This window comes from Camelus ferus, chromosome X (assembly GCF_009834535.1).
Source record: "Camelus ferus isolate YT-003-E chromosome X, BCGSAC_Cfer_1.0, whole genome shotgun sequence".
Lineage (NCBI taxonomy): Eukaryota > Metazoa > Chordata > Mammalia > Artiodactyla > Camelidae > Camelus > Camelus ferus.
The window spans coordinates 9384160-9410716 of NC_045732.1; the positions used below are offsets into that span (position 1 = coordinate 9384160).

Sequence of the window (26557 nt, forward strand, 5' to 3'; positions counted from 1 at the left end):
TGTCTGTGTGGGTCGTAAATCCCACGACAGGTGTCAGAAGAGAGAAGCCACGTGAAGACGGAGGCAGAGACAGGAGGAAGGCAGCCACCAGCCCAGGGACGCCCGGAGTCCCCAGAAGTCGGAAGACGCAAGAGGGACTCTCCCCTGGAGCCCCTGGAGGGAGCCCAGCCCTGTTTCACACTTTCATTGTGGACATTCAGGACTCCAGAATGTAAGAAAATAAATTTCTAGGGTTTTTTGTCTCCCAGTTTGTGGTAACGTGTGGCAGCGGTGCTAAGACACAAACACAGGCCTGACATCTCCCCCTGGATCGTTGCAACAGCCTCTGAGCCAGCCTCTCAGCATCTAGGCTTTAGTCATCCACGCTGCCAAAATGCCTTTCTAGGGCATCCCCTGCTCACGAGGTCGTGTGATGCCCAGGAGATAAAGCCTACATTCCTCGCCAGGGCACAAGGGCTCACCGTACCCTGTCCCCTTCCCGAGACTCCTGCTCCTGCCTTTCCCGGGTCACACGCAGGCCACCTCTCCTCCACCCCCTGCTCGCTCGGACTTGCACACAGTGCCCTCCCGGCCCTTCCGGCTCCTCCACCTCACCGACTCCGACAGCCCTGCCACGGAGCCCAGGTTGAATCCCATCTTCTGGAAGGCGCCCTGGACGGCGGCATACTTCCTTCTCCTGGCTCCCAAGGAGGCTGGGTCAGCTTAGCAGCTAAGTGACCAGGCAGTGGGTCGGACTATGTGTGCCTCCCCCACCGCAGCCCACGCCCCGTCCGCTGTATCCATGCCCTGCACCAGTCTCGGAACTAGGCATCTGACGGGCCTGTTACAAAAGCCTGTGGGATTCACGGGCCGAGGGAACGCCCTGAACACTTCTCTCGCCTTGACAGCCCTGGTGGACTCATCCTACCGTGCTTTCCATAAAGCCCCTTGGAAGGTGAAGCTCTGTCCCCAAGCAAACTCTCAACAGCCATCCAGATGGGCCCACCGACAGGCTGGCAGCATTAAGCCACAATCAATCCCTGCGTGTCTGCCCCGAATGACCCAGGAGGCGACTCTAAATGCTTTTATCAGGCTGCTCTCAGACCGGTTGGACAAGATGGGATCTGAGATACGCTCAGACTTCCGGGAAGGAACGCGTCCATCCAGCTGCACCTGGCAGACCCAGAGGTGACTTACCTGCTTGTCTTACGACCACACATACAAGCACAAAAGAAGCCCAGCTCGCGGGAGAGGGCACAGGATGTGCGACAGGTCGGGTCGAGGGTTATCTCCATCCACACGAATGCTCCTCCTCTGGGAGGGTACGGAGGGACCGGCTCATGCTCCAATTCCTCTGACAAGGGAACGTAGGAACAGTCTAGGGACAAGCTCCTGGTGGGGTGGACCCTCGCACAAAGCCTTCTTCACCCAAATACACTGAGCCCAGGACTCTGTTTGCAGCTCTGCCCACCGGAGCACCCAAATTCAACAACTGCCACCAACATGTCCGGAAGGGACAGAAGTGCCCTAGAGAACACCTGAGTCTGGTGCGTCGCAGCGTCTTTCCCTCAAGAGGTGAGAAGAGGCAGGGGGTGGGGGCCGCACCTGTCAGCCACCGCCTCTGAAGCTAAGTGGCCTGACCTCAGCAAGCCTCGGCTCCCTCACCTGCAAAACGGGCAAAGACGGCAATCAGCGTGTGCCAGCGGCCTGCTGCGAGGGAGCCGGGGCGACCCGCAACGCGCCAAGAGCACATGGTGAAAGCTCTCGATCCGCGTTAACCGTCATGACCTGAGGATGAGACCAGAGCAGGAAGGAAGGCAGCAGGAGTGACACAGAAACGGCTCTGAGATGTTCAGAGACAAGTACCTGAGTGCTGGGAAGGGGCGAGGGCTGGAAGACGTGGGGGTCAGTCCTGGTCTCCAGGTGTGCAGCTCACAGTGGGTGCAGGACAGCAGGTCCAGCAGAGAGTCCTGGGCTCCGCTTGAAGCCCAGTGTCTCTGTGCTGCCTGCGGCTGGAATACCGCGTCGTCGGTCGCTGGGAAGTGAAGACACAGCTCCAGGAGAGGTGAGGGCAGCTGACAGAGGCCAAGGACCATTAGCGCAAGAGCGTTCACTGAGGCCACGGGCCCACAAGAGGTCTCTGAGAGAAGGGGACCAAGGCAGAGTCACAGGGCCCCAAACAGAAGCAGAAAGGAAAAAACAGGAGGAATGGGCAGTGAAGCCAATGAGACAGTTTCCCTAGGACGGCACAGGGCAGGGGCCCATGATGCAGAAAGCTCTGGAAACATAAGGAAAGCTGGCTAGTGGGTCTGGCGACATGGAAGTCACTGCTCCCTTTGTTGGCACAAGGTCCGTGGGCTGCAGGCAGAAGGCAGTCTGTGGTCACTGCCGACACCTGGTCCCTCAGACTCCTGGCTTCTCACCAAAACATCCTCGGAAGACAAGAGCTGTCTTGACATTACTGATGACGAGATGCCTTGGTGGGGGTGGGGTTAGGGTGAGGGCAGCGATCACATGTGACATCTCCCCAAAAAGGCAATGAGGGGGTGCCGAGAGGAAGATTAGAGGAAGTACAAGGGATGGAGGAACACGCGAGGTGACACCCCGTGGAAACAGCCAGACAAATCCAGAAAGGAGAACATCCTCTAAGATCACCAGCCTGCACTCTTCCAAAAGTCAGTGTCGTGGGGGAAGACACGGTCATGCGCTTGGGCGGTGGGGGGAGCTTTTCTAGTTTAAAACATGCTAAAGGGACATCACCTCCCCCTGGAGCCCAGCCTTGGAAAACACTACAGTACTGTCAGCCAGCCAGAGAGGCCACCCTCACCTCCACATTTCAGTACAACCATTAGTAAGAAGTCTTTCTTTCTTTTTTTTTTTTAAATGCAACTCTCTGCTTGATAAAAGTCATCTCCTCTCTGCTTCAGAAAACGTGTTTATTGCTCTGCCATCCCTGCTCCTGGTCTGGAATATCCACTTCTCTGCTGCCGCCTGTCCTTGGCAGCACATCCTCCCAGTGATTTTGGTTCAAAGTACTGCTCTGTCCCGTGTCATGTCCCTGCCGCTTTCATCAACAGCACTTATCGAGTCACTAGTCCACGTCCCAACTGGACACCAAGCCCATGAAAAACCAGAGACTTGTCTTGAATCCTCTACAGCACCTGGCACTGTATTTGCTCAACAGATAGAAGACTGAGTGACTTCACACTTCGAGAGGTGTGTGGTCCACCACGGTGGCTACTTAAACTTAAACTCAGTAAACTACATCAAATGAAAAGTTCATTCCTCGGTTGCATGAGCCGCATGTCATATGCCCAAGTGCTATCTGTGGCTCCCGTGCAGGCAGCTCGGATATACGTTCCCGCCACAAAAGGCAGTTCTGCCCGAGGGCCAGTGCTGGTCCAGAGAGCAGACAGGTGCTCCATTCTCATCAGGGACACGATAGTGACAGGAGAGGGAGGGGAGCCTGCTGCTTATTTTGGCTTCTGTCTCCAAGGCCCCAGCTAAGCTTAGATGTGCCAACTGTGAACACATGCTCCCATTTCACGCACAGACTGGACAGCCTCTTGGGAGCCGCAAAGGCTTCGCTTTGCTCCTGGGTCTGTTCCTGGTCTCCAGGCCTACAGAGGGGAGTCAAGAGTCATCAGCGGCCCGGCCCAGCCCAGTGCCGCCAGCAAGGCCGATGGAACTGCCCGCCACGCCAGGGCATGCGAGGAGACCGTCCCCATTCCCCGCGTGGGCCCCTCTCCGCGCAGACACTCCGCACCCAGACGCTTAGCTGCTGACCCGAGGCATCCCAGGGAAGGACGTGAGGACGCCAGGGCACAAAGGAAGGTGGGGATGTACCTGCCACACACTGAAAAGGTATGAGAAGAGCTGCGAGAATGGCAATTCAGCCCGCAAAGCCCAAAGGGGGAAACATTTCTCAAGGAGAAATGCAGATGTTACAATTATCATATTTTTGAGAAATTTCCCCTTAGGCACCCTGAAGACAATTTTAAACCACAGACATATGTACCATTAAACCAGGGCTGTCCCCACCCTCACGCCCCATTTTAACACAACTCAGTGAAGCTTTCAATATATCAAATGCTGCAATTTTGAGTCAGTGGTATCCCCATATATCTGACAGGGAGAAATGTATTTTCCAACGTAACCCATCCTGGCACATTGCACTTTGCAGCTACAGGCTATGGATCCGTCACTTTTCAAACATCCCCCCCAAAGGTTTGAAAAGTCGGCATCTGTGTAATGAGTGTTTCCTTGGGGGCATTATTTCCCTTGCTGTTTTACACTGCATTCAATCTCCGTCTACCGCTGAAAAATGACAGAGCATAGCTGATGCATTATTGCCGATTAAAAGATAAATAAATAAAAGAGAAAAATGAAAAGAAATAGAGTGAAAAAATAAAAGGAAAAACAAATGAACACAGAATTTAATAAATGAAAGAAATAGAATGAGAGTGAGCAGTGAATCATCAGACAGACAAAAGGGACTGAGGAATCCCCAACGCACGGTTGTCCAAGGAGAAGAAAGGAGAAACAGCTTTCAGGGGAGAGCAACGACTGCTCTCCCGTGGCTGATTACACCCCGTCTGTGCAGCGAGGGTTCCAAATAAGAGCACATGAGGAAGCCAGGAGAAAAGAAAGCACAGGGAGCAATTTCACGCCTGCACCCACAGGAACCCGCAGAGCAGTTCAGCCATGGAGCCAGCTGGAGGACACTCGCATTTGTCTGTGGAATTTTACAGTTCTGGCCTCACCCTCTTCTCAGTTATTCTAGAAGCCGGAGCAGCTGTGGCGGGCCAGTAACCTCTAACCACAGGAACACACTGAAGGTTGACACGGCTCAGGTCTGTTGGGAAGCACAGCCGATGGGACCTGAGTTTACCCACTTTGGTCCTCCCTCGGTTGTTTTCTTACTATGGATGAATTTTCTGTGACACACAATAGCCTGTTCCATCCTTCCCTGGCCTCTGCCAGCATCTTACTCCAAACTGAGAATGCAGGAGTCAGGGCCCCCTTCTGTGTGGGCTCTGCTCGGCCACAAGGCCTCAGGCTGGCCTCCGAATTTCAGCCAACTCCTGGGCAAGTGTGGAAGAATCCTAAATGTCACCTGTCAAGGTGACATCAAACCCAAGTGTGTGTCATGAGTTCTGGGGGGGGCCCAGGGCAGTTAGAAGGGGGAGGTACCATAACACAGTTGCCCTGACATCCAGAGTGCGACCGCAATATGCACAAAAAAGTGGGGGGGGGGGGGAGTCTCCAAATGAAGAATGCGGGATCTCTGGGAGCGCCAAGGCAGACAGTCACCACATAACAAGGCGTCTCCAACGAGCGATCCTTTATTCTGCTCTACCTTCCTGACACGGTGCCAAGACGCTCTGGGAACACCTGGACTCGATCACATTCCGGGATAAGGACCAACAGACACTGCAAAGCTCATCACCTCCACTCTGAAACCTCACACACGTTCCAAGAGGTCAAATACAACACAGGTTCTTCTGAAAATTGATCAAGGGCATGTGCTAACGCCATAAGGAAAACTCTATTTTTCTCATGAGCTTTGCTGGATGATCCAGGGTGTAAGGAAATGAGCCCAGGTGGGGTGAGCAGGAGACCCTCAGGGTGGGAGGGTTCCGACCCAGGCTGGGCCTGGCAGTGCACTGGTTAGGTCAGCCAGTGATTCCAGGAGCTCCCTGAGCACCGCAGCGGTCCTGCCTGTGCCGAGTGTATGGGGTTTCCTGGGCCCCACGCGGAGAAACAGTCACTTCCAGACAGCCTCAAGCGCTCTGACTTGGCAGGTATGATGCTATGGGAGTACGAACAGGTACAGAACAGGACCTCTACTCCTCAGCTGAAGGCCAAGCAGAAGCCAGGTGTCACCCACTAAAATCCTGCAACCCATGTGCATTTATGGAGACAAGGTGAATTATAATCAACACTGCAAGTATTCATATTTCCCCTCACAGACCTATCTTACTGCTTTTTCTGCTGATTTTTAAAGAATTTGAAAATAAGCTTTTTATTTTTCTTGGCTGATTTTTTTTAAGGATTTAATTACTGTATCAGGCTCCTAGAAAACGTATTTCATGTAGACCACAGAATTCCTAATTCTGAATACTCTTTAACATCCACCCTCCACCTTCTCAACAGAAGACATCAGTGAGTTGCTTCCTAAAGCTCTGTACCTGGGTTGTCCGAAATGGTAGGCACTGGCCAAACGTGGCCAGTGAGCCCCTGACACCTGGCTAGTTTGAGCTGAGATGCGCTGAGTGTCAAATACACGAGATTCCAAAGGCGAGGTATCAAAAATGAGCATAAACGATCTCAATGGTTTTTCTCTTGCTTGTGTTGAGTGATAATATTTTGGATCTGTTAGGACAGAAAAAGGGTACCATTCAAGTTCATTCCATCTGTGTCTTTTTGCTTTTTTAATGTTGCTTTTACGTGGTCCTACTTCAATGAGACAGCACAACTCTAGACCACAGACTTCCTTGTCTCTTAAAGACAATGGACCTACCTCTGGTGCTCCCAACTTCAGTTATTTAATGAACTCGATAATCTTCCCTATTTGGGAGCTGAGACACTGTTTAATACCTGTCTTTGTCTTCCTTCAAAATCTTATCCTTGTTCATAAATAATCTCAGTCCCCTTTTTCTGTCTCTAATTGGCATCTGAAGGCCAAAATTATGACTTAGCTCATAGCTGACTGTGACCTGTGTCAACAAGAACAGAATTCCAAAGGGTCCTTTCTGATTGAAAGGACAATAGGACCAAACATTTCAAAGGCACCAGAAGGTACACTGGTGTTCCAGGCAACATTTTTCCAAAAATCACAACTTACTCCCTCATTCTTCTCTGGTTAAACAAGCTTCTCCCTTCTATACATTTTATAAGAATTCTGCATGCAACTCTTTGTTTTCAGGTTCACTTCCCTGAGAATGCAAGTATTCTTTAACAAACAGGTTACATTCACAGAATATCCTGGGGAAATGCATTCAAGTTTCTGAAAAGCAGGCCTCCTGGAAAAAGAACTGGTGATACATTCCTAAGCAAACAGACTGAAGTCAGGCGCTTCAGAATTAGAGCAGGTATAATCCAGGTAGATTAAATGAGATAAAGTAGCACATTCTGGAAAGCAGTGTTTCATACCAGACATTCTGTAAAATAGTAGAAAAAGCAAAGGTGAATTTCTGAGAAAGTTCTGCAAGGCCTTCCCAGCTCAAAGGTAAAGTCAAGACAAAAAGGAGCAAAAGGGCAGAAAGAAAATGAAGAGGGAAAAGGGGCTAGGTCTTATCTTGCCAAAGGTCACTAATTCTTGTTTGTCTGACCAGTTTAGAGGATTGGGTAACAGTGTCAGACCTCAGTGCTTAATAAACCATTCAACTTGCCCTAACTAGCAAACAGGAACCCTGGCTGATAACTACCCTTGCAGGTATCACCACTTAAATCAGTCACAGCTCCACGGAATGGCTATGTATGAATCTTGGGTCGGGAGGAAGTATCAAGCTCGTTCAAAAGTTAAATAACTTTAATTTTAATGAGCAATCTCGGTTTGCTTTAAATTCATGAGACTCACAACAGGTCCTCTGGACCTTTCATTAGAGGTTAAGGAATCTGACAATTTAACTTGACCACCTGAGCAGGAAAACTCATGTCTACAAACTATACTTACAAATCCCAGAAGCTTTTTGAAACTGAGTCATTTCAGATTTAGTAACTGCATACACCAATTAGTGACGTCTATGGGAATTTATTCTCCCTCTTAGGAATTTATGTGTTTATATCTCTGGGTCCATAAAATGAAAAGACTGTTTTTTGTGTGTCTTAAAAAAAAAAAAATCAGTCTCATTACTGCTGAACCGGTGAACCACATGCTCATCAGGGGCAAGGTCACACCCACCATATAACATAAGCACAACATCACTTATATTTAGATCAGATCGATCTGGAGTCATTCCTCAGCTTTGGTCCTTATTAGCTGTGTGACCTTGGGCAAGTAACTCTACCTCTCTAGCTTGCGCCGTTTTTGTTTTCAATTAGTCAATGCAAATATTTCCACCCCCCCTTGCAGAATTTTATGAGATGAAGCACTAATGTATCTACATGTCCACCGGTCAAAAGTCTACATAAAGTATGCAGAAATTTTTACAACCCTATTAAGCCTCCCAGAGGCTCTGAGATCAGAACACGTTTCAAAACACGATAACGCTTCACAGTGTTATGAAAGGTATGCCTAAGCTTTAAGGAGCGCTCAGGGCACCTCTCTTATAAATCGAGCGTTTTCTTTGAATTCCTCTTGGTTGGTGAAGTTCATGCCTACCACCATCGACTACGGGACTGTTAGGTGCACACGCATGGACTGTGAATCGCGAACCTTCCGGCACTGGGTGAAAATGCAGCTACTGATTGGGCAGCTGCGGGATGGGGACCTGTGATCTGCACTGCAAAGCAGTACCCAGGTGATGTCCGTCCAGGGAGTCACTCTGACCAGCCAGTCCGCTTACAGGGCTCCCCCACCACCTCCGCACTACAGAAACTTGGGTCTGGAGCATTTGCGGTGGTGCGGGGCAGTTCTGTGCACGACACGAGGTTCAGCATCCCAGGCCGCTACCCCTCGGATGCCGACAACTCCCACCCTCCCGCTAAGTCACTCCAAACGCCCCTAGACGTTGCCAGATGCCCCTACATCGGTCGGTGGAGGACCATGCCCTGTAGGATGCTACAAGCAAGGTGCGTGCATCTCGGGGCAAGCCGGCAGGGGCCCTGGAGGCCAGGGTGCAGATGGGGAAACTGAGGCCGGGCTGCGCACGCAGCGCCCGCGGCCCACAAGGCGGAACCGAAATCTCCAGCCCGCGCGGTGGTCCCCGAGCACCCGCCGTCGCGCGCCGCCCCCCACGCACTCCGTCCCCACCCGCGGCGCGGCCGCCGGAAGTAAGTGCCCCGGGCGCCGTCGACGCCTCAGACCCGCGCGCGTCCGGCGTGACGTGACCCCGGCGCGCCCGCCGCCCGCCCGGGCGGGGGTCCCAGACACCGCCTCGCCGCGACCCGGGGCCCTGAGGGGCTGCGCCCCCCTCCCGCGCCTTCCTTGACAGTCCTCGCGGGAGGCGGCCGCCGGCTACCCACCCAGAAGGAGGCCGTCCATGTCAAAGAGCAGGTGGGTGACGGGACGCGGAGGGGGCTCGGGCGCCGCCATTGTGCAGACTTCTCGGCCGGGTGGGGGCGGGGAGGAGGCGCGCTTGCCGGCTCGCGCACGCGCGCTCCGGGCCTCCCCGCGCGCCCCGAGCCGTTCTGCGCACGCGTGGCCCCGGGCCTCCACGCGCCCGCGCCCGAGCTGTTCCCGCGCACGCGCGCTCCGGGCAGCCTCGCGCGCCCCGCGCAGCTCTGCGCACGCGCGTCTCTGGCCTCCTGGCGCGGCCCCTCAAAAATCGCGCGCCCTGAGCCGCAGCCGCCCCGCGCACGCGCGCCTCTGGCCGCCTCAGAAGGCGTCCTCGCCTGCACGCCCGGAGCCGCTCCCGCGCACGCGCGCTCCGGACCGCTCCGGGATGTCCCGCGCACGCGCGCCTAGCATAGTTACCTATCCCGTCACCGCGGGGCTGAGAAGTGGCACGGGCGGGCGCGACAAGTTTGCCCGCATCCACCCCCCCCAACCCCCTCACTTCACACCCATAAATGAGCTGGGATGCTCCGTCAAGGGGCCGAGCAGAGCCGAGTGCCTAGTCTGGGTGGGGGCAAAGGCAATGGCCTGAATTTGGAAAGGGAGTGAGGAAGGAGCGAGGGCTCGGAGGGACTGCGGTGCACCGGGTTGTTGGGAGGAGGGGTGCAAAGGTGCTCAGGTTGGCATTCCTGAGAGCCACCAAGTAAGTGGACAGCCAAGTGGCCTTAGTTGTGGGGACCCCGGTAGCTTCGTCCAGCCCTGGACCCTGGGCAGGCTTCCCGTTCGGTTTTGCCCGCTCGAGTCCCCGCGGGCCTCTCAGGGCGCATGCGTAGTGGCGTGCGGGGCCGCAGCCCTCCCGCCTGTATCCTGGAGAATCCCTGGCTGGTACATTCTCCCGTTGTGGTCCTCCCGCCGATCTCTGATAGGAAAAGGCCGACCTAATAAGAGTTTTTTAAATGCCTTGTCTTTTTTGCCTTGTATGTCTCATCTGTCTTTGGTTGCTCTGAGGTTTCTTTTCCCCCCACACTTTCTGAACGCAACCTGAAAAGCACTGGGGTTGGGAAGGGGGGTTCTTTTTCCCTTTTTTTCTTTCTTTTTCCCGCGAGTCTCAGAAACAGCTTTTTTCTTCCTGTTTCTATTTCGTGTTAGTTGGCATGCACGTTTAAATATAAAGATAGGCCCTTTCAAGAAGCAGAAATAACAAAGTTCCAGAGACTTTAAAATGTGGGCATTTATTTCTCGTTAAGTGCCTAAGCTGTGGACTAGGGGTACACCGGGATTCAGCACGTGTGTAGCAGTGGTCGGCAGTAAACCCCTACGTCTCTTGTTTCCTCGTGGGTGTGAAATGACACAGGGCAGGTGCTTCTCTTAGTACTGGCAAATAGTATATGCTGACTTAATTTATATTTTTAGAGCTGTGGTGATAGGAGGCATTCCCTGGTTTAGTCCAATCATGATTTCCCATTGAGGACACTGGACCTCAGAGAAGGCAGTCTATCAAGGCCTTACGAGGGGACTGTGGCCCAAATGTGCTAGGCTGCTGTGTCCAAGCACACAGACTGGATAGTCTCAAGAAAAGGAGGGTGTTGCCTCCCACTTCTGGAGGCCAGAAGTCTGAGGTCAGGGTGTCGGCGGGCTTAGTGCCTTCTGAGGACTGGGAGGAATGGATTGGGTCTAGACCTCTCGCCTTGGCTTGTCCATGGCTTTCTTCTCCTTCTACGTATCTTCTCTTTGTGCATCAATTTTTATGTCCAAATTTCCCCTTTTTATAAGGATACCGGTCATATCTACACATACAACCACATGCTAAGTTAATTACTTGTATAAAGACCCTGTCTTCAAATAAGGTCACATTCTGAGGTAAAGAGATTTGGAACTTCTACATAATTTTTTTTCTTCAGCCTGTGACGGATTTATTCCACAAACATTGGGCGCCTACTTTATGCCCATGCCCACCTGCTGGAACCTTTAGAATTCTTGCTCCCGGTTCCTTTCTATTCTTGGAAACAAATGAACACACAAAGGAGAGAGTTATTTTTCTCTCCCTGTTATAATCAGCATTGCATCTGTTGATTCCTAAGATAAAAGGAGTATTTTTAAATGGCTGGGGGGAGGGAAGCTCCAATGCCAGGAATGAGAATTTGAAATAGCGAGGTAAAGGACGGAGCTGTAGATCTCTGTGTAGGGGAAAGTGGGCTCCTTGGAAGGATCTTAGGGAGTTCCCTGAGTTTTGAGGCTTCCTAAAGATTTGCTGCAAAAATAAGCGAACAACATAGATGCAGGTGGTGAAGATGTCAGACGCCCTGGTTTCATGCTCAGCAGTCCTTTAGCCAGGAGAACTCACAAAAGCAGCCTGAAACTTTGCTGTGCAGGTGACAGATGGCAGGCATCAGAGTACTGATATCTTAAGTGAAACTTTGACACTCTTTATATATATATCCATGTATAGTGCCACATCCTGTATATATATATACATATGTATAATTTTATTTGTATTTTATATATATTTACTTGTTTTCCTTATGTATGGATGGATACACAATATTATATATTATGTGTGTATCCATCCATACATAAGGCATTTCATACATATATATAAAGTGTATATATACATATACATACATATATACGTATATTTTTTCTTTCTATTTAATAAGATCAAACTCTTAACAGGACACAATAACCAATGACCTCTTAGGTCAGTTCTAAGAGTCGTAGTCTGTCAGTTTCAGAGACTTGGAAATTCCTTTTGGACCTTGCAGATGGGTGACACTTACTCAGAGAGTGTATCAGTCTGCTCGGGCCTCTGTAACAAAAGTATGAACTGGGCAGCTTAAAGAAACAGACGTGTAGTTCTCATGGGTCCTGGGGGCTGGAAGTCTGAGATCAGGGTACTGGCAGATTTTGCTTTCTGGAGAAAGCCTGCTTCTCGGTTCTTGGATGACTGCCTTCGCTCCGTGTCCTCACACGGGGTGGGGAGGTGAGGTTGGAGGTCTGGTGTCTGTTTTTGTAAGGGCACTAACTCCATCGTGGAGGCTCCACCCTCATGGCCTCACCTAGACCCAGTTAGTCCTTGTGTTTTATAAGAAATATGTATTTGGTCTTCATTCCTTTTCATACAGTTCCTAAAACCCTTGGAATTTCCTAAGTGAATAAAGAGATCAAAGTGGCTTCTATTATGCTAATAAGGTGACTTTTGCAAAGCATCAAACTATGGGGACTGGCTGCCAGAGGAACAAATTATGTCATCAGAGGGTTGGAACATTCAGTTCAACCCCCAACCTCCAGGGAGCGGAGAGGGGCTGGAGGTTGAGTCAATGACCAGTGGCCAATGATACAGCCAGTATTCAAGTGTAATGAATCTTCTATAAAACCCCAAAAGATGGGGTTCAGAGAGCTTCCAGGTTGGGGAACAGATGGAGGTCGTGGGAGGGTGGTGCACAGGAGAGGCCCCGGGGGCTCCACACCCATTCCCCATACGTTGCCCTTTTCCCCTCTTCCATCTGGCTGTTCCGGAATCATACTCTTGCATACTAAACCAGTGAGCAATAAGTAAGCTGTTTTGCTGAGTTCTGTGAGCCACTCTGGGAAATTAATCAAACCCTAGGAGGGGGTTGTGGGGATCTCCACTCTAAAGCAGGATCCTGCAGAAGCACAGGTGGCTTTTGATTGAGGGTTACGTGGTGGGCAGTCTTGTGGGACTGAGCCCTCACGCTGTGGGGTCTGATCCTGTCTCAGGGTAGACGGCGTCAGAATTGAGTTGTATTGTAGGACACCCAGCTGCTGTTGGAGAATTGCTTCCTGGTGTTGGAAAACTCTGCATTTGGAATTGGTATCAGAAGTGTACTTCCAAAAACCCCACCTCCAAATACCATGTCATTTGGGGTTAGGGCTTCAACCTGTGGATTTTATGGGGACACAGGCATTCAGTCCATCATAGAGTGTGTCTTTTCTTTCTCTATTCAGCTGTTTAAGAAAATATATATTCTCTCTTTATTCTTGTGGGGTTTTTTTTGGGGGGGGGGAGGAAGTCATTAGGTTTATTTATTTCTTTCTTTAACGGAGGTACTGGGGATTGAACCCAGAACCTCATGCATGCTAAGCACGTGCTCTACCACTGAGCTATACCCTCCCCGTCTCTCCATTCAGTTCTTTAAAAAAATGGGTAACCCTGGTCCCATACTTGCTTCTGTACTGTATAGAGTGACCAGGTTGTCCTGGTGTGCCTACGACTTTTCAGTTTTGCACTGAGAGCCCTGCATTCCGGAAGCTTCTCAGCCACAGGCTCACAGGGGCCCTTCATGCACCTGCCACCTGTCCTAAGGTGCAGTTAGACTACGACTGAGGTACAGAAAGGGTGACAGGCATGAGTCCACCTCTCCTGGCGTTTAAAGCCAGGGGACTGTGTGGTTGGGGGCAGGGGATGAAGCTGACATCTCTGTAATCAGTCGTCCAGACGTGCCTGGGAGGACTGGAAGGGCAGGTTGTGCTGCAGACCTCTGGCCTCAGGGTCCAGTGGGCTGTCCTTGTCTCCTAGACATGGCGCCACGGCGGCCTTCAGGGCAGAGTGGCGAGCTGGACAAGGAGACTTTGCAGGTGACCCCATGGGCCTTAGCAGGCAGGAAGGGTCACAAAGAAATAAGTGCTGAATTGAGGTTTCACAGCCTCCGTAAGCCAGTCACCTGCGTACCCCTAGTTCAGGGATTTCCCCCACGGCGCTGTTGATATTTTGGACAGGAAAACTGTTATGGGCTGACTCGTGTCCTCCAGAATTCCTGTGTTGAAGCCCTAGCCACCAGGGCTTCAGAAAGTGACTGTATTTGGAGATGGGTCTTTAAAGAGGCGATTAAGGTACAATGAGGTCATGAGGCTGGGTCCTGATCCCATAAGACTGGTGTCCTTATAAGAGGAGGAGATCAGGACACAAACACATACACAGGGATGTCCACTGAGGACACAGGGAGGAGACAGCCGTCCGCACACCAAGGGGAGAGGGCTCAGGAGACACCAGCCCTGCTGACACCTGAATCTCAGACTCCAGCCTCCAGGATGGGGAGACAGTAAATATCTTTTGTTTAAGCCATCTACTCTGTGGTGCTTTGTCATGGCAGCCATAGCAGACTAATGTACTCATTTTCAGGTTGGGGGCGGCGGGGGGCTATGCTGTGCACTGTAGGTCTCCACCTCCCTGGTCTCCACCAAGTAGCTGCCTGTAGTTCCTCCTACCTACCTACCTCTCTGTCTGTGTATCTATCTATGTATCTATCCATCCATCCATCATCCATCTTATCTATCCATCCATCTATTCATCCAGCCATCCTATCCATCCATCCATCTGCCCATCTGTCTTATCTATCTATCCATCTGTGTATCCATCTATCCATCCATCCATCATCCATCTTATCTATCCATCCATCTGTCCATCCACCCATCTGTCCATCCATCCATCTGTCCATCTATGTATCCATCCATCCATCTATCCATCCACCCATCCAGCCATCCATCTGCCCATCTGTCTTATCTATCTATCCATCTGTGTATCCATCCATCCATCCATCTATCCATCTACGTATCCATCTATCCATCCATCCTATCTATCTATCCATCCATCTGTCCATCTACATATCCATCCATCCATCCACCCATCCATCCATCCATCCACCCATCTATCTTATCTATCTATCTGTGTATCCATCCATCCATCCATCTGTCCATCTACGTATCCATCCATCCATCTATCCATCCACCTATATATGGATCGATTGATCTATACGTACACACACGCACACGTGTTTATGGAATCGCATGTATATACGTAATCCCAGTGGCCGTAGTGAAGCAGGAAAGCAGGTTGAGATCTCAGAGGGTGTGACCTACATCTGCAGTAACCTTTTCCGTATCCCTTGACTCCTAAGAATTCACAGTCCAATTTGAAGAGCATTCTGTCTTGGATTCAAGAGAGAGAGGAAAATTAAAAACAGACTCCTTGTACAGCTAAACCATTTCACTGATTCATTTTACATCATCCTCCTGACAAAAACATGCTCACTGCTGCTCAGACAGTGTGTCCCTCTGTGCTTGTAAAACAAACGTTACGTGTCCTGCTAATTAACCCTTTCCTCAGCGATGCCAGATAGTGAGGTGACAGAGTTGTGCTGGGGTCGCTCAGCTCCTGGGAGAACTGGGCTCTGTCTCTCCAGTTGCCACCCCCCATGACCTGTGTCTGCCCCACCCTCCTCTTCTGGTCTGCGAGGTGCGGGTCCCACCCCGTGTGGATGTAGGGTGGTAGGTCGGGCCGGGGACAGCCATCTGCAGCCGTCCGTCCGCAGGCAGGTACCTGTAGGCTGTGCTCTGCACCACCCACGGGGAACATACATGCCTTACCCTCTCCCTCCAGCCTGAGGAGACTGGCTTCTGCGTTGCATTCAGGGTCAGGATGGGCGCAAGGGTAGATCTTTCCCTGACGATGCTGGGAAACCCAGAAGCTCAGGCTTCCCTACACAGCTGGTGTGGAAGAGGGGCTGTGGGCAGTGTTGGGGTGCTGGTGCCCACGGTGGATGGACGTGCCTGGAGGTGCTGGCACCATGGTCCCTTTTGCCTCTTGCCCACATTCACAGGCGGACTGCCCGGGGCCCTGAGCGCAGAACCTCCTGTCCCCGGTAGCATCACCGCTCAGCCTCGCCGAGCACAAGTGCTTCCCCAGAGGAGGCCCCTGGCTCGTGGGTAAGGCCGTGATTCCACGCGGCAGCTTGTCTGAGCTGCAGGGCCCCCTGTCAGTTCTCGGAAAGATTTACTCCAGGCGGGTCTTCAGCACCCCCAGGACACAGGATGCCTGGTGCGTGGTTCAGAGTGGCTTTTTTGTTTCCTAAGCACTGTAGTCATCTGCACCAACCCTCAGCCGACGGGAACGTGCTTGCTGCGTTAGCAACAATGTCTTGTTTCTCGAGAGGCAGCCCATGTCATTTTTCTTGTCAGATAAGTGAGGAAACGGAGCTGCGGGGAAGTTAAGTCTGTCGCCCCAGGTCACACACCTGAGAAGGCACAGGGAGGGTGGCGTCTGTCTTCCTGTAAAGGAACCAACAGGCGGAACTATCTGTTTCTAGATTCTTCTCTGTGATTTTAAAGTTTCCTAGACTGTGCGTAAGTAATAAAACCCATAAGCCTAAAAGACATCTTTTGTGAAAATCGAATATATTCATGACTGTATCTGTCTATCTGTATTTGTCTGTATTTTTCCATCTCTTTCCAGCTGTTATCTTCACATCTATCCCTGTCTGTCTGTCTATCCATCCACCCATCTATGCATTCTTTCTTTCTTTCTGTCTGTCTGTCTGCCTATCTATGTATCTGTCTGTCTATCTTTTGGAGACCACCAGCAAAAACGTGAGAAAAAAAAGGAAAAATAAAGGTGCAAAAAATAAACAGAAGTACTATTTTAATTCCACCATTCTTTCTTCCACCATTTGGATGAAACTCCATAAAGGCAGCGTCAGGCAGCAGCCATGGTGCTCGACTGTGCCCTTATTTATTTGAGCAGCTCTTAGCCCAGCCAGGCCCAGAGAGGGGGGTTTCTGCTGTTCAGCTGCCCCCTCACTCCTGGGTGGCCTGACCCAGGCAACCTCAGTTAAGCAGACAGCAGTGGGGAGTGACACCAGGGCTGCTGGCCGCCTCCTCTCTCCCCGCCTCTCCAAGATGACAGAAGCCTGGAAAAAGCAGTGCACCTTGCACCATCCCTCCTGAATCCTCAAGCCACCTGTCCACTCAAAAGTCTTTGTACCTGAGGTCAAGGATGCTTTCCCCAGGTTTGTTTTTTTTTTGATCTAGCATTTCCCAAGCACATAACACACACTGTTTCACGAGAAGGTCGTATCTGTGAACTTGCCCTTAGGTTGGATCCCCCACCCTGCCCCCAACATGCTTTTAGAAATGCCAGACTGCTGGTGTGCTTGGGGTCCACTGGGACCCTCTGGCTCTCTCTACCAGCTGTCCTGAAGCATCATTACTGTGAATCTGGGATTTGAGCAAGTCATTGGGACACCCAGAGCTTTGAAATAAAAGTAAAATTACGCAGTAAATTGTACAGAATGGGAATCTGAAGTACCTCAAAGAGTGACGACTTTAGGGATCATCAGAGGAACGGGACACGTGTTTGTGTATCTGTATATGTAGACATGCACACACATTTATGTTGTGTATGTGAATAATTGAGTTGTGCCTGTGATTGTAAGAAACACAAGGAACTGTCTTTACATAAGATTTAAATACAACTTACAAAGACTCACGTACTTATGTTATATATCATATATAAGGAATATGAATGTGGGAGGGTTTAAGGGACTTAAGAGGAAAAAGTCATTACTTATCACTGAAACACAGTTGACTTAATGTACCATCCTTTATTATGAGTAAATAGATATGTGTGTGGCATTAAGAGACTTAAGGTGAAATTTCTTTCTCTACAATGCATGGTGTGTTTACACGTGTAATAAGACTGCCCAGGCTTGAGAGTTCTGTAATAGGTTAAACGGAGCAGACGGACGACGCGGCTGCAGTCAATGTATCCTGTTGTTTTGTGGGCATGTTTTGGTCGAGTATGTTTGTTGGCTGCTGTTACATGAATGTGTAAAGAATAACATTTAAAAAGCATATATTTTAGCCCCATTTCCTACCGCCATGTGCCCTGAAACCACCTCCAGGGCAGTCAGTTCCCGTGACTCCCTCCTCTTGGAGGAACCAGAATGCCATTTAAAGGAAGGTAATTTACTAGGGCTCAATTTTGGGTTTAATAATAAAGCTATAACTTCAGGCTCCCAAAAGCAGTATATCACGGACAGGGCTGTGGTTAGCCCAGCTTATGAAGAACGGGCAGTGCATGATAACTAAAACCTGCAAATAACCAAAAACTCTCGCCCTGACATGGCCCAGAATTTTGCGTCCTCCTCAGACACTCGGCCCCCGTCCGCGCTGCATGCAGCCCATGGAGGGAGGACTCTGTGAGTGGCGGTTGCATGCATTTTCGCCCTTTGCTGGATAAGACCGATTCCATGTTAAATCACCACGGAAGGTCTCCAGGCCGGAGATAGGAGAGTGTTTGCGGCGTTTTCGCATGCCTGGGCTTTAGTAGGTGGCAGTGTCTTGCTGGGGCATAGCTGAGCCCAGCCTGACGGTATGCAGAGCTGACCCCGTGCATCCAGGATGATCCAAGCCGCTGCAGCTGAGACAAGAGGAAGGCAATTGTAGATCCTAACAGGGCAGCTGCACAGTGGATCCGGGGGCCCCAGGCTCCCTCCAGCCAAGAGAGGACCCTCCTACGAGGACCAGGTTGCTCCTTCCCGGGTGCCTGGTCTGCCTTGAGATGCTGGCTCCTCTCACAGAGGCCCCCATGACCAGGCCTTGGTCTTTAGGTTCAGCCTTATAGAAGGAGTCTTTGCTTGCAATCTTTGACTGACTGCACTGTGCCCGAGTCCTAGGGCACTCTGGAACTTTCGACCCACTGTTTCTCCCCTGGGCCCTCCTCTGTAGAGTGCAGAGTGAGAAGGTGTGCCCGGTGTTACCTGGGGGGCTCCTCTGGTGGTCAGCGTGGTTAGAGGCATGTCACAGCTCACCTGACTCCCACCCTGAACAGTGTCGTCTCTACACCTCCCCCTTCCCTGACCTCCGATCACACTGGTTAGCATAGTCCCGTCAAGTGCCGTCTTTTCGCTTTCAGTCTCTAAAATTGGCCAGAAAGGAGCGTCTGTTTCTGTCGCAGGCACAGTGGCCTGGTCGATGACCTCCCGTGAATAACCTCACCTGGAGCGCGGCAGGCCAGAGAGCGTACTTTCCTGGGGTCACACAGGTGGCCTGCGGCCGGACTCCAAGGCATCCTTCCAGTTTCTAAGATACAGCCTTCCGGGGGAATAGAAATGGTGAAAAGGTACTAACTGGAGAGCCTTGGCTGAGGTGTGGAGAAAACCAAGTCCCGAGGAGTCGTCTGTGCAGGCAGCTGGGAACCGCGTGCGCTGTGTGTGCCGGCGGCAAAGGCGTAAATGAAGGAGGGAGGAGGGGCTTGTGAACAGGGCTCTTCAGCGTTGGGATCCCGTCCCTCCCCGGGGTGGTGGGCTTCTCTGTTCACCCTCCACCCAGTAAGGATGATTCAGCGAGACCCCTTAGAGAGGGTGAGCTCTGATCTGTGCCTCGGGGCACAAGGGGCCACCTCCCGCCTGAGTGACCAGGCTGGCAAAGTCTGCAAGGCCAGAGACTCACAGATGCATGACCAGCTGACCCCGGTGACCGATGGGGACCGACAGGTGGGAATTTTGCAGCCATTAGGACTTCTACTCCTGGAAGGAGGGAGGGGTGCTCCAACCGAGAAGGAGCCACCCCCGGTGTCAGGAGTTGTAGATGGGGAGAGGTCCGGCTGGGACAGCTCGCAGGAATGCCCCATCGGGGATCGGTCAGCCTCCAGCGTCCTGAAGCCATGTCCCGAGGGTACCCGCTGGAGGGGACCGCTCTGCCCCTTTGGCCTTATCTTTCCCTCCGTATTCCGCGTAGGGACGGACCAGATTGCAGCTGGCGGTGGGGTGAGTGATAAATCAGAACGCCGGGAGCTCTTTCCTCATTCTCTCCCCTCCCAGACCAGCCAAACCTCACCCTAACTGAGGGTGACTTAGCCCTAAATGAAACCTGCAGAGTTCTAGAATTGCTAAACTAGACATTCAGCTTTGAGCCCTCAAGCATTCAGTGACCAGAAGCATCACAGGACGTGCTGGCATTTTTACCATAGCTGGTACAAACCGTCTCTCCAACGAGTTGTACAGAGACACCGCCCCCACCGCCCCCCCTGCTCCCCAAGACTAAATGTCACTGTTTGGTGACGTCTGACTCATGCTTATTCAGGTTAAAATATTTTTTTTCGGGCTTCACTGTACTGTCCTCCTGGGTCACCATTAAGAATGAGAAACATATCATCACCGGGTCCATTATGTATTAATTACGTGAGTGCCTGCCAAGAGCCGGAGGCACACGAAATAATTAAAAATAAGCCATGTTTTATTTATAGATGTGGAATCATGACAGCAGAGATGGAGAGGTAGCCTTTACGCTGTTGTTTTTGTTTTTTTTAACCTAAAGAAAACAAAATAATGATGGGAGGGGACATGCTAATCTAAGAGAGATGCTGGAAGTTATCTTTTCTGGGGAACCAGTGTCCCTAAGGTGTGTGAGCAGAGACGCCCAGGCTGACTTCCTCTGTGTCGACCCGACGCCTGCTTTCCACCCACGAGCCTCAGGGCGGCCAGGCTGACTTCCTCACCCTGGGTGTTGGCAGAGAATGCATTCCTCGGGGCTCTGGGTGCCACGTGCGTGGGTGTCAGGCACGGGACGGGAAGGGATGCGGAACCTCTGGGCAGCAGGCTGTGCACGGAGCGTCCAGAACACAGCCCTCACCCTGACAGCCCTGACCCGGGCCCCGAGTTCCTCCCCATAGGAGAGCAGTGGTCCGCACGTGTGTCCCCACCCCACCATGTCCACCAACACGTGTCCACCTCCCTGCAGTGCTCGGAGCCAGTGCACAGCGAGGTATTCTTGAGTAAATGTCCATTTCCCCCCCACCCACCCACTTCCCCTCCCAATATCGTGGCACCAACAGATAAAGATGACAGTGAAGTATTCAGAGCGAGGGGGTGTGTCACTTTGATTACTGCCACGGGGTGACTACTCAGTTCAGGAAGTCCAGCTCCCCTCTGATTTATAGAGGAAGCTCGTGGGCAGGAGGGAAGACCTTGTGGAGAAACATGGGCAGTTAAATAACTTTTTTATGATAGATTCACCAATTATCTGGTGATGACTTTATGACCAGTGCCGGTCAGTATAACTTTGCCGGGCTGTCCAATGACTGTTCAAAGCCCGGGAGCTTTTGCCTGGAGTGCTGTCCAGGGCGGTTGTCGGAAAAGCTGGTTGAGATCCCTGCAGAAAAGGCGTCTTGTGTGAGTCTCCCACTGAATGGCTCTGTTGGAAAGCCCCCGAAGGACTGGTGAGTTGGATTAACTTTTTTTGCTTCTCGTCTGCTAAGCTATTGAGATAAACGATGGCAGAAAATGGCTACTGGGGATAGGTTAGTGGCACAACTTAAAAGGACGTCAGCGTATTCCTATTTTGGTCCCTTTCTGCAAGTTACGTAGCACGCGGGGTAAGAGTCAAGTCTTAGCTGTGGCAGTTGGACTTTTAAACTGTGTGGTGTGGGACTCAGGAAAGACTGTTTTTTAATCTGTAGTGTTGTATTTTCTGAAAAGTTGTAAAACCACCTGCAACAGTTTATCTGATATGTATTCATTTGTTTGCTCTGAAACAGGGAGGTCTTCAGGGAGAGGAAAGCTTGCCATGTAGTCTTTCTCTCTCTCTTTCTTTTCTTTCTCTTTCTTTCTTTCTTTCTCTTTCTTTCTTAACTTTCTTTCTTTCTTTCTTTCTTTCCCTTCCTTCCATCCTCCGTCCTCCCTCAATCCCTCCCTCTGTTCCTTTCTTTTCTTTTTGTCTTTTCTTCCTTCCCCCTCCCTCCCTCTTTCTCTTTCTCTTCTTTCCTTCTTTCTTTTTCTTGTTGAAAGTGGTATTTTGGAAACACAAGCATGGTAAAAAGCGTGATGGAGAGCTTAGAAACTTAAGAAACTTAAGAGGAAGTGAGTATACATTTTGTGCCATCGTTTACTTACAAGAGAAATTGAGTATCCATTTACTTACCAAAATCTTAAAGCCACTGCTTCTGAACTAGAGCCAGTGAATAGAAACAAGATACCTCTGTCATCAAATGTATTCCATGGAAGATCAGTGTCCTTCTAAGCTTACCGCCTCTTGCTTTTCTAAAACATACAAGTTTGAGGAGTTAATAGCCCTTCCACTTTTTTTAAAAAACCATCTCTTCATGTCATATCTAAATCCTTCCATTTAAATATACAAATGCAAAATCTGTCATGAGCCGCCAGAATCTGTGTCCCGGAAAGTGCAAAAGAAGCACATTTCCTGCCTACCTGAGAGGCACGCACGTAGATCAGTGAATCTGTCCTTGGGACCTTGGAGTCCAGCGCTTCTCGTGGCTGTGCGGGCTGAGTTTTCGGACTTGCTGTTTATTCCTGCAGCGTCTGGGGCTGTGTTTGGCTACCTGGGCTGTGTTTCTGAAGGAGCTGGGTTAACAAAGGAGTGAGTCTGGGGTTCAGAAATCAACCTCTCCAGTATCAATTTTAGGAGCTTTGTTTGGTTCATTTAAGTCGACTGGTAATTGCAAAATCCACTTCGCCTGTGTGCGTGACTGTTAGCCTGTTGGCCCCGTGAAATTCTGCACTTGATCTCTAGCATACACTTCTGTAACTTCTGGCCAAGGGGGTCTGCCTTAGCACTCAGCTGCATTCTTTTCCCTTTTCTTTCCTGTTCATTGTGGTTTAATTCTGACGGCCCTATGAGGGTCGGATATATTAAAAACTAAACATTTGTATAGGCAAACCATTTCCTGAAGTCGATGGCCAAATGTTAAAATGTTATTTTTCATATCGTTTATAATCTTGTCACAGGCCACTTAACGAAGTTTGGTTAGATTTCAGTGGAAACTATCTTCCAGAGCAGTCTTTTCTTCCCTGGCATCGAGGGGGCGGGGAGTGGGTAACTTTGCTGCAACTAGTGTGTATGGTGCAGGATTTCATGCGAAGGAGATGTGCTAGCTGTGCGATAATTTCCATATATTTAAACCAACAAACAAACAAACAAAAAGGAGAAATTCCCAAACTTGCCGCCGCTTAGATCATTGCCGCTTCTAGGACCCGGTTTCTTTTACTGATTTCAAAACAAAACAAAAAATTGAAAAGTTGAGCCTGAAAAAACAAATCAACCTCTCTGTTCTGGAAATGTGTATCGATTACAGAAAGTCGGCGTCTGGGACCACGTATCCTTTGTGGTGCCTGCCATATGGAGTCTACCTGTTATGAACCAACCCCATGTATGATTTTTTCTCCCAAAAGATACGGACTAAGAAATGTGTGTAACCCCTTTCAGCTTAACCCTCCATCTTTATCTTGTGAGTGAACGATCAGCATGAATGATGACGTACAGTTCTTGCTTAATTTACTTCTTTTTTTAAAAAAAAAAGTTTAATTTACTTCTTACCCGAGTATCACCCTATTTCACGCCTGCATCAGTTCTGTCCTTTGTGCTAACGCTTGCAGTCTGAATTAGAGGGGTGATAAAAACAATTGTTGAAGACGATGTCATGTAAAATGGTGAAACTGTTTTATGGAACAATTGCTGCATTCTGTGGTTATTTGCCAGGGGCAGTCTCTGTGTTCACTAAACACATGATGATACTTGACAAATTATTTCTCCGAATTGGTGTTTACAGGAACATTCGTGTCTGCCAACTGAGATGTTGCCCCATACTCATTTATAATGAGATTATAATGTAACAACCGATGTTATCAGGACTCAGAAATGTAAAAGCTTTCAGTGCATGAAAGGAAAAAAAACAGTATAATGTCTCCTGTTTGTATTTAAAACCTAAACAGTATTGTCAGGCATCCCTGAAACGATTGAATGAAACAGGCATTAAAAATTTGTGGGTAAAACTCCTAAGCCGTGTTCTCCAGACCAGTCGCCCTCCCCCTTGTTTTGTTTGCCTCCTGTCTTCTGATGAAAATCCACGCCTTGTTTGGAGATTAACCCTGTAAAACTTAGTCACTGAGTCAGCGAACTCTTACCTAGCACCCTTGGGATGCAGGTGTTAAAAGAGGTAGATGATGAAACAGAAACGCCTTCTTACCTCTCAGGGTGTCCAAGACGGGAAACCAAACTCGGCGAATACTGCGAGTGCCAGCGTCAGGGATGACTGAACGCCTATCACCAGGAGGAAGTGCAGGCGAAGAGGCAGCGCCGGTTCTCATCTCGGGCAGCCGGCTTGACTTCCAACTCTTATGCAAAGCCCGCAGGTGGAACCGGATGGGTCCCGGGTCCAGCGTTCCTGTCTTCGTGGTTCCGGGTCGGGGTGTGTCTTGTCCACAGATGGGGCATCAGGGCATCTCCTTTATGGTGAATTTGTCTACCCCGGGGTTTGTCAGCTGCAGCGCTGGAAGATGCGTTGCTGTAGGCAGTGACTTGTGCACGGGAGGGTTTTCAGAATCTACCCACCAGATGCCAGTGTCAACCCCCCTCCCAGCTGTCACAACCAGAAACGTCTCCAGATCTTTCCCAATGTCCGCTCAGCTCCAGATGACAGCCGCTGACCTAGATTAAGTATTTAAAATGCATAAGGGCACTGTTGACAATCGTTGAGACACGGAAGCAACCCAAGTGCCCATCAACAGACAGTTGCATTAAGAAGATGTGGTGCGTATATATATATATATATATATATATATATATATATATATATATATGCAGTGGAATATTACTCAGCCATGAAAAGAATGAAATATTGCCATTTGTAGCAACATGGGTGGACCCGGAGGATTTATTATGCTTAGTGAAATAAGTCTGACAGAGAAAGAAAAATACCATGTGATATCACTTATATGTGGAATCTAAAAAATAATACAAATGAGTGTGTATACAAAACAGAACCAGACTCATAGACACAGAAAACAAACTTGTGGTGACCAAAGGGGAAAGTGGTGAGAGGAACAAATTAGGGGTATGGAATTAACAGGTACCAACTACTATGTATAACATAGATAAACAACACGGACCTACTGTAGAGCACGGAACACCGTATTCAATATTTAATAATAACCTATAATGGAATATAATCTGCAAAAACCCTGAATTGCTATGCTATACACCTTAAATGAACACAGTACTGTAAATCAGCTGTACTTCATAAAAAAAGTGAAATGCAGCAGGCAGAGCTTTGGGGTAGAGCAGGGTCCTCATTCTCAGCACTCCTGATCTTTGGGGCAGCATCTTTCTTTGACGGGGGGACCGTCCGGTGCATTGTAGGATGTTTAGAACCTCCCACTTGGGTGTTATTGCATACCCCCACCCCCAGTCCAAAATGGTCTGCAGACATTGCCAAAAGCTTCGTGGGGGTGGGGAAAACACCCTTTGTTTAGAATCACTGAACTGGAGATGAAAAGTAGCACCTGGGGGCATGAAGGAGGCGGGAAGGGGGCCCTTGTGTCCTGTTCTCAGCTCCTTCCCCCAGTTTCCTGGCAGCTTCTCAGTTCTGCTGGAGGTGATGCCCCAGCTTGTCACATGAGTCACTAGCCAGAGTCTCCTGGGTCCCTCCTGGCCACCTCTGTCCCATATGAGGAAACTCTGGGTCTGGGTGAGGTCAGGGAGCTTGGCCAAGATAACCTTCAGCAGAGGCGGGCTTTGCCAGCGCCTGACTCCTTGAATTACCTCTCTCCAAGCCCTGCCTTCTGCAGAACAGATACATGGCCCTTTGTAACCAAAGAGGAAAGAAAAAAGATTGCAAACCCAGGTTTTTTGGTAACAACTCGTTGGGCAGCAACACTAGTTCTGAAGCAGGGAATGTAAAAGTGACGTGAAGTTGAACAGTCTTTATTTATCTGACAGAATGCAAAATATTCACTGTGCTTTGCTGCAGAAATATTAATATGTGTGATTGCAGGTTGCTGTCCCAAACTTTGCTCAAGGTGTATGCATGGCATGATGTATTTTACGTATGTTGTATATGTGTATATTCACCATTACCTTCATATATACACATACATGTACATTTGAAGTTTTACTGAATGGCAGATATATACATATACCAGGGGTACTCAGATATCATTGACCTGTAACGTTGTATACATTTAAGGTGTGCAACATAATAGTTTGCTATATGTATATATTGTGAAACGATCACCACAATAAGTTTTGTGAACATCCATGACCTCATATAGTTACAGTTTGGGGCCGTTGTTCCAGTGGTTAAATGGTGGGCATGACAGAATGAATACTTTGGTGTAGAAAACCAAGCATGTCCATTATGAGTGCCCAAAACTGTCCTGAAGGCAGCTAAACTTTGAAGGGGTCTTTGAATCCTTTTAATAAATTAACTTCGATTTTTTTTAAAAAAGCCATCACCTTCTAATATCCGAAAAAAAAATCCCAAATTCTGAAACGCATTTGGCCCCACAGGTTTGCTTTTCAAGACTGTGTACCTTGCATTGTAATTGTCAGCAGGGAAGGGATCATTTTTTAGCCCATGGTGACTTGCAGCATTAGATGTTGGTTGTACTGTGTGTATATGTGTGTTTCCCACATTTACTGTTTCGTCACATACGCCCATCTGCTGTCAGAAGCAACTTCTGCTGCTTAAAACCTTATTTATTTTCTGCACTCCCCATGCTTTGCAATGATGTGAGAGCACTCAGAAACCTAAATGCAGCCATAAAAGTTGGGCAGAACATGTGTGCCTTTTGCTCCCTGGACCCAGGGAAGAGCCACTTCTGACCCCTG

At 49.7% G+C, this 26557-nt stretch overlaps 2 protein-coding genes across 7 annotated transcripts in view; one reads left to right on the forward strand and one right to left on the reverse strand.

Annotated features, from left to right (window-relative positions):
• Positions 1-9339, reverse strand: part of PUDP (pseudouridine 5'-phosphatase) — a 64454-nt gene extending 55115 nt beyond the window's left edge. The window contains exon 1 of one of the 2 annotated variants that reach the window (XM_032475336.1): positions 9109-9313. In XM_032475336.1, coding sequence (XP_032331227.1) covers positions 9109-9178 — 70 coding nt within the window. In that variant the 5' untranslated portion in view covers positions 9179-9313. Of the gene's footprint in view, positions 1-9108 lie in introns of both variants that reach the window. The other variant, XM_032475335.1, reaches the window with a different exon arrangement.
• STS (steroid sulfatase) overlaps positions 7794-26557 on the forward strand; it is a 138717-nt gene continuing 119953 nt past the window's right edge. The window contains exon 1 of one of the 5 annotated variants that reach the window (XM_006195403.3): positions 7794-8715. Coding sequence is in view for 1 of the 5 variants with exons in the window: in XM_032475312.1 (XP_032331203.1) it covers positions 20971-21152 (182 nt within the window). In the remaining 4 variants the exon portion in view is untranslated. Of the gene's footprint in view, positions 8716-8757; positions 9140-20772; positions 21153-26557 lie in introns of those variants that run through there. The other 4 variants (XM_032475314.1, XM_032475317.1, XM_032475312.1 and 1 more) reach the window with 4 other exon arrangements.